Source organism: Salvelinus sp. IW2-2015, unplaced genomic scaffold, assembly GCF_002910315.2.
Source record: "Salvelinus sp. IW2-2015 unplaced genomic scaffold, ASM291031v2 Un_scaffold1124, whole genome shotgun sequence".
NCBI lineage: Eukaryota > Metazoa > Chordata > Actinopteri > Salmoniformes > Salmonidae > Salvelinus > Salvelinus sp. IW2-2015.
The window spans coordinates 1-13,005 of record NW_019942739.1 but is presented as its reverse complement, the minus strand read 5'-3'; the positions used below and the strand labels follow the sequence as shown (position 1 = coordinate 13,005).

At 41.6% G+C, this 13,005-nt stretch overlaps 1 protein-coding gene and 1 long non-coding RNA gene across 2 annotated transcripts in view; one reads left to right on the top strand and one right to left on the bottom strand.

Moving 5' to 3' along the window:
- The window catches only part of LOC112069810 (protein ANKUB1), a 15,482-nt gene extending 6,044 nt beyond the window's left edge, over nucleotides 1–9,438 (top strand). Inside the window, 5 exon segments of the mRNA XM_070438705.1 lie at nucleotides 2,885–3,095; nucleotides 3,440–3,530; nucleotides 5,091–6,032; nucleotides 6,663–6,758; nucleotides 9,414–9,438. Of these exon segments, the coding sequence (XP_070294806.1) occupies nucleotides 2,885–3,095; nucleotides 3,440–3,530; nucleotides 5,091–6,032; nucleotides 6,663–6,758; nucleotides 9,414–9,438 (1,365 nt within the window).
- Nucleotides 9,439–9,446: 8 nt separating this feature from the next.
- Nucleotides 9,447–12,591, bottom strand: LOC112069806 (uncharacterized). The gene is made up of 2 exons (XR_011475457.1): nucleotides 11,279–12,591; nucleotides 9,447–10,943 (listed from the first exon to the last, which is right to left on the bottom strand). It is a non-coding gene; the product is annotated as an uncharacterized lncRNA (long non-coding RNA).
- Nucleotides 12,592–13,005: the final 414 nt, after the last annotated feature.

Below are 13,005 nucleotides of genomic sequence, written 5' to 3'. Positions count from 1 at the left end.
AGTATGGTAATTGTTGATATATATATATATAGCATGTGTAACATAGTATGGTGATATTTGTGGTGGTATATAGTGTGGTGATATATAGTAGGTGATATATAGTATGGTGATATATCTAGTTGGTGTATATATGTGTGGTGATATATAGTATGGTGCTAAATAGTATTGGTGATATATAGTATGGTGATATATATAGTGTGGTGATATAATAATATGTTGATATAGTATGGTAATATATATAGTGGTGATATATATATATATATATAGTATGGTGATATATATATAGTATGTATTAATATATTGTATGGTATATACATTGTATGGGATACATATATATAGATATGGTGATATATAGCATGTGGTGATATATATATATAGATGGTGGATATACATGTAATAGATATAGTATATGGTGATATATAGCATGGGATATATATAGTATGGTGATATATAGTATAATAGTATCGTGATATATATTTAATAGTATGGTGATATATGAGTATGGTAGATGATACAGTGGGGGCAAAAAAGTAGTTTAGTCAGCCACCAATGTGCAAGTTCTCCCACTTAAAAAGATGAAGAGAGGCCTGTATAATTTCATCAGAGGTACACTTCAACTATGACAGACAAAATTAGGGGAAAAAATCCAGAAAATCACATTGTAGATTTCTTATGAATTTATTTGCAAAAGGGTGAAATAAGTATTTTGGTCAATAACAAAAGTTTATCTCAATACTTTGTATATACCCTTTGTTGGCAATGACAAGAGGTCAAACGTTTTCTGTAAGTCTTCACAAAGGTTTTCAACACACTGTTGCTGGTATTTTGGCCCATTCCTCCATGCCAGATCTCCTCTAGAACAAGTGATGTTTTGGGGGGGGGGCGGGTGAATAGTTATGCATGCTCAAGTTTTCAGTTTTTTTGTCTTATTTCTTGTTTGTTTCACAATAAAAAATATTTTGCATCTTTAAAGTGGTAGGCATGTTGTGTAAATCAAATGATACAAACGCCCCAAAAATCAATTTTAATTCCAGGTTGTAAGGCAACAAAATAGATAAAATGGGGGGGAAGTTGTAGTGGGGATGAATACTTTTGCAAGCCACTAGTATGGTGATATATAGTGTGGTGATATATAGTATGTTGAGGTCACCCTGCTTGAGACTTAAAGTAATGTTGCCCTTGCTCAACCAAGACCATGGTTATGGTAGAGTGATTGGTTAGTAAGGAAACTGCTTTATACCGAGACCATCGTTATGGTAGAGTGATTGGTTAGTAAGGACACTGCTTTATACCGAGACCATGGTTATGGTAGAGTGATTGGTTAGTAAGAACACTGCTTCGTGAGTGTGAAGTGTTGTTGTACAGAGGTCCCTGAGTACATGTCCAGAGCCGGACAGGGACACAACTCACTCTGTTACCCAAAGATCTGTGGAAGATTTGCTAACAGAGGAGAGTGGTTATGTGTCAAAGTACACATTTAACCATCGGAATAATGTTTATTTGTGTTCCTTACTCACATCCCATCATTGACATAGTCAAAGCCAGACCTTCTGTCTGTCTCTCCCTCTTGCTGGTTGACTAGAGTGGAAATCTATAGTATTGTATGGTTGACCTGGGATAAAGCTGAAATGTGGCCCAATGTAGTGTTGCCTTTGTACCAAACACCCTTACAGTCATATAACTTTTCCCCATGTAATCGCCTCGACCTCAGTCTGGTGTTCGCTAACAGTAGCTGAAGAGTCTGTATACCCAGTGGTGTACAGTACAGTAGAGCACAGCAGAGTACAGCAGAGTACAGAAGGCCGTATAGTAGTAGAAGAAGAGGCCATATACCCTTTGTGTTCATTGAAATACATATTCATAATATTTCTGTTAACAATTTAATCTGCACCCAGATTAGTGTTCAATTTAATCTGCACCCAGATTAGTGTTCAATTTAATCTGCACCCAGATTAGTGTTCAATTTAATCTGCACCCAGATTAGTGTTCAATATGATAGGACAAAACTCAGTACAATACATGAATTAGAAAATGTTGTTACAAGTTTTTACAAGTTTGAGCCACGAGATGGTGGTAGATCACAAGTTTAAATAGCATGGACCTTTGATTTGTCTCTGGATAGAAATTGCCCTTGGGCACAGATCTAGGATCAGTTTACCCTCACCAAATCCTAACCTTTACTATTAGCAGTAAAAACACAAACAAGACCTTAGATCAGTGCAAAGGAGCCACTTCATCTTATCCCTGTAATTATATGACTCCTAACTTATATATACTGAGTGTACCAAACATTAGAAACACCTTACTAATATTGAGTTGCACCCCGCCTTTTGCCATCAGAACAGCCTCAATTCGTTGGGGCATGCTCTACAAGGTGTCGAAAGCGTTCCACAGGGATGCTGGCCCATGTTGACTCCAATGCTTCCAACAGTTGTGCCAAATTGGCTGGATGTTCTTTGGGTGGTGGACCGTTCTTGATACACACGGGAAACTGTTGAGTGTGAAAAACCCAGCAGCATTGCAGTTCTTGACACAAACCGGTGCGCCTGGCACCTACTACCATACTCTGTTCAAAGGCACTTAAATATTTTGTCTTGCCCATTCACCCTCTGAATGGCACACATACACAATCCAAGCCTCAATTGTCTCAAGGCTTAAAAATCCTTCTTTAACCTGTCCGCTCCCCTTCATCTACACTGATTGAAGTGGATTTAACAAGTGACATCATTAAGGGATCATAGCTTTCACCTGGATTCACCTGGTCAGTCTATGTCATGGAAAGAGCAGGTGTTCATAATGTTTTGTTTACTCGGTGTATAAACACAACGTAGGTATTTATGTAAAACAAGTGAATTTACTGTATGTCCATGGTCTTATACTTCAGCAGGAGCCGGTGGTGCGTGTGTTCAGTGCCGTGACGGGGGAGACCCTCTCAGTCTTGGGCACTGTGTTTCTCCTGAGCACGTCTGTGGCCAGGCTCATGACCCTGGTGTCCCAGCAGTGTGGGCTTCCCGTCAGCTCCTTCAGACTGAGCTCTCCCACCGGCCTGCAACTCTACGACTGCAACCGGCTCCACGACTACGCCATTGACCTGGGTATGGCCTTCCTTGTGCAGTAGGTCAATGGTCCTCTGCCTGTGTGTGTGTGTGTGTGTGTGTGGGTTGTGTGTGTGTGTGTGTGTGTGTGTGTGTGTGTGTGGTGTGTGTGTGTGTGTGTGTGTGTGTGTGTGTGTGTGTGTGTGTGTGTGTGTGTGTGTGTGTGGGGGGGGGGGGGGGGGTGGGGTGGGGTGGGTGGTGGGGGTCCAGTGAAGTTCCAGCAATGCAAAAAAAAAAGTCTCAACACCTTATGATGTAACATAGAGGCAAATGGACTGTATGGAAACACATTCTTGGTTCATGGCAACCAGGAGGACAACCTGCATATGTCCTTTCTTCTCCAGGGGCTACTCTACGGTTGGACACCTGGGATGGGTGGGCGGAGTTTCTCAGAGGCTGCTTCCTGGGACACCAGACTGACCGTCCAACGACACTGTCCTAGGAAGAGACCTTGTGATGAGGTCAGAATACACATCTACACACTGAACTGTATGATAGACTTATTATCAACAGGATGATGGTACATGACCCTGATATAGCTACAATGATTTGGTACTGCACTCTTGTACATAGTTAGATTTACAATAATGGTACTGACTCTGTATATAGCTTACAATAGATCGGTATGACTCTTATATAGCTACAATGATGGTACTGACTCTGTATATATTAGCATTACAAAATGGTACTGACTACTTGTTATAGCTTACAATGATGGTACTGACTCTGTATATAGCTTACAATAATGGTACTGACTCTGTGATATAGCTTACAATATGATGTACTGACTCTGTATATAGCTTACAATAATGGTACTGACTCTGTATATAGCTTACAATGATGTACTGACTCTGTATATAGCTTACAATAATGGTACTGACTCTGTATATAGCTTACAATGATGGTACTGACTCTGTATATAGCTTACAATGATGTACTGACTCTGTATATAGCTTACAATAATGGACTGACTCTGTATATAGCTTACAATAATGGTACTGACTCTGTATATAGCTTACAATAATGGTACTGACTCTGTATATAGCTTACCAGTGATGGTACTGACCCTGTATATAGCTTACAATGATGGTACTGACTCTGTACATAGCTTACAATAATGGTACTGACTCTGTATATAGCTTACAATGATGGTACTGACTCTGTATATAGCTTACAGTGATGGTACTGACCCTGTATATAGCTTACAAATGATGTACTGACTCTGTACATAGCTTACAATAATGGTACTGACTCGTATATAGCCTACAATGATGGTACTGACTCTGTATATAGCTACCAATGATAACGACTCTGTATATAGCTTACAATGATGGTACTGACTCTGTATATAGCTTACAGTGATGGTACTGACCCCTGTATATAGCTTACAATGATGGTACTGGACTCTGTCATAGTTTACAATAATGGTACTGACTCTGTATATAGCTTACACGATAATATGTACCTGACTCATGGTATATACAGTATAGTTACAATGATGGTACTGACTCTGTATATAGCTTACAATAATAGTGTACTGGCTACTGTGATATAGCTTACAATAGATGGTACTGACTCTTATATATAGCTTAAATGAATGTACTGACTCTGTATATAGCTTACACAATGATATGGTACTGATACTCTCTGTATATAGCTTACAATAATGGTACTGACTCTGTATATAGCTTACAATTGTACTGACTCTGTATATAGCTTACAAGGATGGTACTGACTCTGTATATAGCTTACAATAATGGTACTGACTCTGTATATAGCTTACAATAATGGTACTGACTCTGTATATAGCTTATATTCTCGTGTTTTTTTTCCTTTATATGTTCTTTCTCTTACCCTGATATTTAATACTGCATTGTGGGAAAGAGCTTGCAAGTAAGCATTTTACTGTACTGTTTTATAACCTGCTGTATCTTGTGAACTTGACAAAAAAAAATTGAAACGTGTTATAAATACATTGATTCTGTATTATTCCAGGTTCCAGCTCCGGGTGGCACTCTACATCGCTGCTTCTCTGGGCCACCTGGACCTGGCCGGCTGGCTGCTGGAGAGGGGGGTGCGTGCCATTGAGCCGGTGGGGGTCCACCCTTACCGTGAGTGGTGCCACCAGATGGCCCACCCCGACGCCGCCAAGTGTCCCGCAGTCGCCTCCATCGAGCGCGGCCAGCTCACCATCCTCAAACTCTTTATCGCCAGCAGCGTTCTGACCCTTGCCTGTCGGGATCCCCAGGGTCGTGACCCCCTGAGGATCGCCCTCCAGCACGGCCACAGGGAGTGTGTGCGTCACCTGGCCACCAAGCTGTGCTCTGTGGTGGTCCTCCCAGGTATGGCTCTGCCCATGCGGACATACGTCCAGATAAAGCGCTGGGTGAGGCTGGGGCAGAGGAGGGCAGCATCCAGGCACTGCATCGGACTCAACAGGGCTCCGTTCAGGACCCGGGTGGGCGACACGGTCCTGGTGGACGGTTTCACCCTCCCCAAGATGTCCTCCAAGCCCAGGAGGAGTGAGGCCAAGGCGGGTATCAGGGTGACGTCCAAAGCCTCTCAACCTTTGACCCCCATCAACTGCCCGTCTCATGTATCCTGCACGCTCCGCGCCCTGTCATCCCAGGATGCACCTCTTCAACTACCGAAGCTACACCCTGTGGCCACGTGGGATGAAAGAGAGAAGAAGAGAGGGAAGAAGAGGGGATGTGGAGGGAAGGGATGTGAGGAGGATGAGAGTGGGGATCAGAACAGCAACCAATGGAGGAGCAGAGTCCCGCTCCCGCCCATTTCCAGAGACACCAATCTCAGACCTGTGTTTGCTTCTGCCTCGCCAAACTCCGCCCAGATCCTCACCACCTCACTGGAGTCCTTTTCTCTCCACTGCGACCGCACACCCAGAGAAAACGCCATATACTGTTTGGCCTTGGCCAGGTTAGTCCAACTTTAAATGACAGTGATTTACAGGTGAAATTACAGTGTTATTTCACCGCTACGGTTTTAATATGAATATTTCTCTGGATGTTTCTTATGAAAGGTGTGCATACTGTCAGAAGAAGCCTCCTATGATCAGTGGGGGGGGGAAACACATGTAAAAGCTGTTTACACACTTTTTATTTTGCGCAAGAATTTACCCACCTTTTGTGGAAGATGCATTGAAAGTATAGGGAGCGTTACTTCTTTAATCCTGAACGGCAATCAGCATTTACCAGTCAATGTTTTTACCACTTCATCACTGCCTATGATATACCCTTATCCTCCCTGAATAGATTTCAGTAAAAACAAACCCTGAGCCAACCATCTTGCTAAGTAGGTATATAGTCAACTCAACTCAAACTTTATTTGTCACATAGAAGCTGTTATTGGTTTACCCTAACAAGTCCTGAAACAAATCATGAGCCAACTATCATGCTTAGAAGGTATATAGAGTGTCAGTATGGGGAGAGGATAGGATGTAAGGGAGCTTCATTAATGTATTGAGGCCATCACATATACAGTATTTCACAATGCTAGACCACARATTTGGTCTCCTAACCTTGTTCTGGTTGATTGACTCTCTAACAGTGCCTTCACACAGAGACCATGGCTGCAGCAGCTGAATGTAGCACGGACTCTGGCCAGGAGGAGTGCTCAGCACATTGGGTAGACACCAGGATCCTGGTCATTAGGCATATTAAACATACTGAAACAAGGAGGGACAACCTGGACTTGTCCAAAAAGGAACTCTTATTTAAGTTTTCTGTTCGGGAAAAACATATATATATTTTTTWACGTTTTCCATTGTGTGCCCTCATGAACACGACCCAGAGATCAACTGCACTAACTGGTACCTCACAAAGTACCTGTATTGTCACTAACAAGGGAGGAAAATACAGTGAACAAGATGAGACTTTGGAACAGATGATGCCTGATACAATGCGGACTACGAAGAATTTAGTTCCTTTTGATGAGGCTTATAGATATAGTCAATACTGTGTTTGATTTGTGTGTAGACAGTTTATAACGGCAGGCAGTGGATTCTCAGTCATTCGTATTCTCAAGTAACAAAAACGTATCATATTTCACTGGCTATTTGTAGTAGCCAAATGTGAATGGAATTATTATTATTCTAGTCTTTATTCTAGAATCATTCAGTTGAATGAATGTATGTGGTTGTACTGTATGTGATTGTAAGTGTTTGACATGGGTCAAATTGAGGCTCCAAACCCCCCCACTTAACACTAGTTTTTGTCCATAGAAATCCTCACTTGCTGATAAGAACCTATAGTGGTGAAATCAATGTAAAATACACAGTATGAACACTGCTGCCTTAAAACTTTTATTCAAATCAATATTATTTGTCACATACACATGGTTAGCAGATGTTAATGCGAGTGTAGCGAAATGCTTGTGCTTCTAGTTCGACAATGCAGTAATAACAGCTGGCGTGCCGTGGGCCTGGGGCTAGGCCTTCAGTGAGTACTACACAGCCACCCGAATTAATCCACCTCTTATTATCATCAATTATTGCCATGGCTCTAGACACTATACATTTAGACAGAAACGCAGTATAACCAGGCGTTGCGTCACCTTGAAATTGACAAATTGAAATTTTTGGGTAAACGTGTTTAACAGACAACTCAAGTTTGCAAAGCCAGTGTGGCTCCAAACACCAAATCGATCACTTGCAAATAATAGGCATTCCCGCAGTACCAGTTTGCAGTGCTTCTCGGAGCCTTTGAGCCATTGACAGCGCTCGTAGTTGAAACTTTGAAGTGGCGAGCGAACGAACCCTTTTCCCGCCTGTGACAGGCTTTGTGGCGTCGGGCGACCTCTCTTACAATGTCTAACTTTTCTTGAAAAGTTCGTCTTGAGAATGGCGTTATAATTATATCCTCGACGAAATCGATACTTTCTCCTCCTTCCGCCATTGTGGTTCAAAAAAACAGGCTTAGTAGAGTTTCCTAGATCTGCAAGACCTGCCCATAGGACCTGCCTCTCAATATTGGTAATCCAATCAAAAGACGTGGACGCCCTAGGCCTGCTAGCTGGCTCCTGTGTAACACTGGAGCCAGCCAGCAGGCGTACAATAGCCAACTCTAAAGCTGATTGGTTGACACAAATTTTTATTTCCATTCACTTAAGCTACAAAGCGCCCGCACTGTTGATTCTGAAGGCCTGAGAGCAGATTTTTGACCCCTGGCAACACATGATGGCTGAATATGATGGATAAAAGATTAACATAAAGACCAGGCCCTCCAAATCTCAACCTGGGCTGGAAGCAGTGCAACCAAGAGGAAAGCTATGAAATGAAGAGTATAACTCTTACTCTGGGGAATAATTTAATACATATTTGTGGGAAATATATTTTAAAAAAAAAATTATATTCTGATGATGTTTTAGGCCAGCAGAGAATGCTTGAGCTCTGAGCCCAACAGTAATAACCAACGAGTAATCTAACCTAACAATTCCACAACTACTACCTTATACACACAAGTGTAAAGGGATAAAGAATATGTACATAAAGATATGAATGAGTGATGGTACAGAACGGCATAGGCAAGATGCAAGATGGTATCGAGTACAGTATATACATATGAGATGAGTAATGTAGGGTATGTAAACATAAAAGTGGCATAGTTTAAAGTGGCTAGTGATACATGTATTACATAAAGATGGCAAGATGCAGTAGATGATATAGAGTACAGTATATACATATACATATGAGATGAGTAATGTAGGGTATGTAAACATTATATTAAGTGGCATGTTTTAAAGTGGCTAGTGATACATTTTTACATCAATTTCCATCATTAAAGTGAGCTGGAGTTGAGTCATATGTTGGCAGCAGCCACTCAATGTTAGTGGTGGCTGTTTAACAGTCTGATGGCTTGAGATAGAAGCTGTTTTTCAGTCTCTCGGTCCCGCTTTGATGCACCTGTACTGAACTCGCCTTCTGGATGATAGCGGGGTGAACAGGCAGTGGCTCGGGTGGTTGTTGTCCTTGATGATCTTTATGGCCTTCCTGTGACATCGGGTGGTGTAGGTGTCCTGGAGGGCAGGTAGTTTGCCCCCGGTGATGCGGATTAAGATGTGGATATAATTGCTTATATAAATGAGTCTTTGCAGTGTCAAAATAATACATCTGTTACATAAGGGGGAAAAATGCTATTTTGGGAGAAAAAAAAACACCACAAAGACAGAAATAATGGCTTATGGGAAAATAATACATACTGTATTTCACATAGAGTATTTGACAAATTCTTTATTACGTTACAAAGCTGACAACTACTGTAACGATGTGTTAGCACAGCATGTGTCATCTTTCCCCTGCAGTGTGTGGATTTACACAGCAACATAGCAGACAACTAAATAGTTTATTTTTATTTCACCTTTATTTCACTAGACAAGTCAGTTAAGAAAAATTCTTTATTTACAATGATGGCCAAACCCGGACGACGCTGGGCCAATTATGCGGCACCCTATGGGACTCCCAATCACTTGGAGTGGGAAGGATACAAAATCCAATATCACACACTTCTTCCTTGGTATTCTGAGAACTGTCAGATAGCTGTGAGAGCTATGAGTGGATCGTGGACCCATGCATAAATGATAACTTTGCTGTAACTCAGTGGGGCAAGTAGAACATCCGGGTTAGTGTATGTGCATTATCTTGTCAGTTGATTGTCTTTGTCTCAAAGCCTTTCCTTTCTGGGGTAATGAAGAAGCTTCTGATCTCAAACTTCTTGATAGGTAAGAAACACTTGGTTAGTGTATGTGCCTTAACCAATGGGTTGTCAGGTGAACGTTGAAGATGCTTCTTGGAGGTGATCTAATGATGTCATTGAATTGCTGTCATTGAGTTGCTCACGGACAAGACAATTATTCACTGAAAATTAAATCTGTCTTTCATTTCACTTATGTTGATATTTGATTGGCTATTTGCTGTCTTTTGAAAATACAAAAATAAATATAACTGTTTTATGAAGCACTTGTAGACATTCATTGTTTTCAAAATCATATTTTCAGCAGAACAGATACATACTTTTACAATATGACATCAAATAAAATAAAATCAAGTAAGTGATATGTAAATATTGGCAGAAGGCTCCAACCACCCAAGTCATAGACTGTTCACTCTGCTACCACACGGCAAGCGATACGGAGCACAAGTCTGGGACAAAAGGCTCCTTAACAGCTCTACCCCACCATAAGACTGTTTAACGTTAATTAAATGGCTACCTGCACATTTTGCATTGAACCCTTTGTTATTGATGTATTTTTCTAATTGTTTTCCACTGACTCTCTGAATTGGCTCGATGCACACTCACTACACTCTACCCACACATTCACTGTGACACTGACCGACTTTCACACTAGCTGCTGCTACTGTGTTTATTATCTATCCTGATTGCCTAGTCACTTTTACCCTTACCTACATGTACATACTGTATTACCTCAACTACCTCGCACCCATGCACATTGACTCGGTACTGGTACTCCTTGTATATAGCCTTGTTATTGTGTTACTATTTAGAAAATATTTTCTTACTTTTTAACTCTCATTGTTGGGAATGGGCTCGTAATAAAGCATCTCACAGTAAAGTCTACACCTGTTGTTTTCGCGTATGTGACCAATACGATTCATTTTGATTTGAACAAATGAATGCTCTTGTTGTTTTAATGAGGAATTTAATTAAATAATTGCTTTTCCTTGAAGATTTGAAGGGCTGGAAAAGCCTTTCGTGATGGCTCTACAAATCTGGTGAAAAGGGAGGTTTGCGACTCTTCTCTTCAAGTGGGAAGGACGATCAATATCATAATTTCCCTCTGGAGCAAAGGAGCCATGAGAATTTGTCATCGACTCTGCAAAGAAAGACCATCCAGTATGTCATCAATTACATTTTTTGTCATTTAGCAGACGTTATCCAGAGCGATTACAGAGCAATTAGGATTAAGTGCCTTGCTCAAGAGCACATTGACAGATTTTGCATAGTGAGCTCAGGGATTCTGAACCAGCAACCTATCGGTTACTGGCCCAACCTCTTAACCCACTAGGCTACCACCCAGCCCGCAGTACAGTATGTCATAGGTAACAACTCAGAGGAGAGTACAATGTCTTTCCAAATGAATTATGGAACGGTAAAGTAATAATATCTTAGTCTTGACTGAGCAGCAGCCTAAACAACAGCAGGGCTTACCTGTAAAGTACACAGTAGGGGAAGTGTTCTGAGGCTGGTACTCCAAAGACTCTGAGGACAGAGGTTCTTACTAACTTTCTTGGAACCCTGGTGGTGGGAAAAGGCACAGTAAAACAAACTGGAAAATGTTCGATATCTTAAAGTACAGCATATCAATTGCAAAGAAGCAGTGCAATGCCATGACCCAAAGAATCATATATCTCATAAAGGCAACAGCATGTTATTCATGAAAGATGTGTGTACTATACCTTTGTGTAAAGGTGAGGACCTGCTCTCCAGTACTGCTGATGGTATCCCTTGCCAATCAAACACGCCATCTACAATGTCACGGTGGCACGTGGTTAGTGGACTCAAAATAACATTTAGCAGTGGCTTTGGTGATCATTTGAAGAATGACCATACAAGTAGAAGTCTTTGGATCGTTCTGGACTGAAACATCAAAGTTTATATTTTCATACTCATCTGACCACTGTTTTAGGAAGCCCTTCACTATCTCTTCAGCAAATATCTGGAGAAGATGGGAGGAGAGCTTCTTGGATATGGCACAATGTTCCTTTCCCCATTTCAGCCTTGAAAGAATGGAGTCTGAAACACTTTTGGCTGCTTCCAATGTTAAGACATGTGGAGTGCTGTGGCTGTCCTGAATGGCTATCACTTTATCCACCAATTCATGACTGAAAATGTGGATGGTCCAAGTGGAAATTATTTTTCTCAATTTCCTAACAGCAGAACGGAGGTCGTCAAGATGAGAAGCACCCTGTCCATTTTCCTGTGTGTTCTCAACACTTTCCACCATAATGTTCACTACCACCCCAGCAGCTTGCCTAACTTTGTTAACAAAGGTTAGAGGAAGTAAGTCCTCTGTGTGAATGAAGTCCTCAATGATTGTGTTTCTTACAATGGGAAAGGCAATCTGAGCAGGAAACTCAGTGGGTATGGGAGTCCCGGGTAAAGCAAAGTGCCATTGCGACTGCCTTGATTTTGAAGTAGGTGTTGGAGAGATGGAGGAGCGTGAAGAAGAGGGCTTTCTTGTCTTTTGGCTGGCAGCACTCCTACAGCGGATCATGCCAATATCCTCCAGCATGGATCCTGAGAGCTCAGTGGTTTTAGGTAGTAATTTATGCGGAATGTCCACACAGGCATCTTTTCCACCAGGTGTAACACTGCTCTGGTTGACCTCAAGATGGCCGAGATTAGCTCTCAGTGATGCAGAACTGCTTTGATATGTAAACATTTTGATTGAATCAAAAGTTGTGTCTGATCTTTGAAGATCTTTTCTGATAATCTGCTTAATCTTACTTTGCAGAYTGTGGTAGATGTTACGAGCAACAGACCAGATCCTTTTCTCAGAAACCTGTCCAGTGGTGAGCAGGGAGATTCCAGATACCATGTCAGATGAATGGGTGGTCTGGGTGAGCTCCTGCTGGTCCTTCACCATGGTTTGTATAATATCAGTAGATGTGGTGGATGTAGATACAGACTGATCTGTTGTACCTTCCTCCACAATGTTAAATGATCTAGAGAGGACCTCACTCACTCCTTTCTCAGCTTTGGTTTGGAACTCATGACTAGAGAGTTTCTGGAGGCTCTTTGTTGAAAGACTATGGGAAGATGCAATGCCTTTGGAGGCAGCCGTGCTGCAATCTAGACTTACTGGAGAGGTTCGCTCAGGAGAATCTTGGAGACGTTCAAACATGTCTTCACATGGTGTTGGGGACCTTGACCAG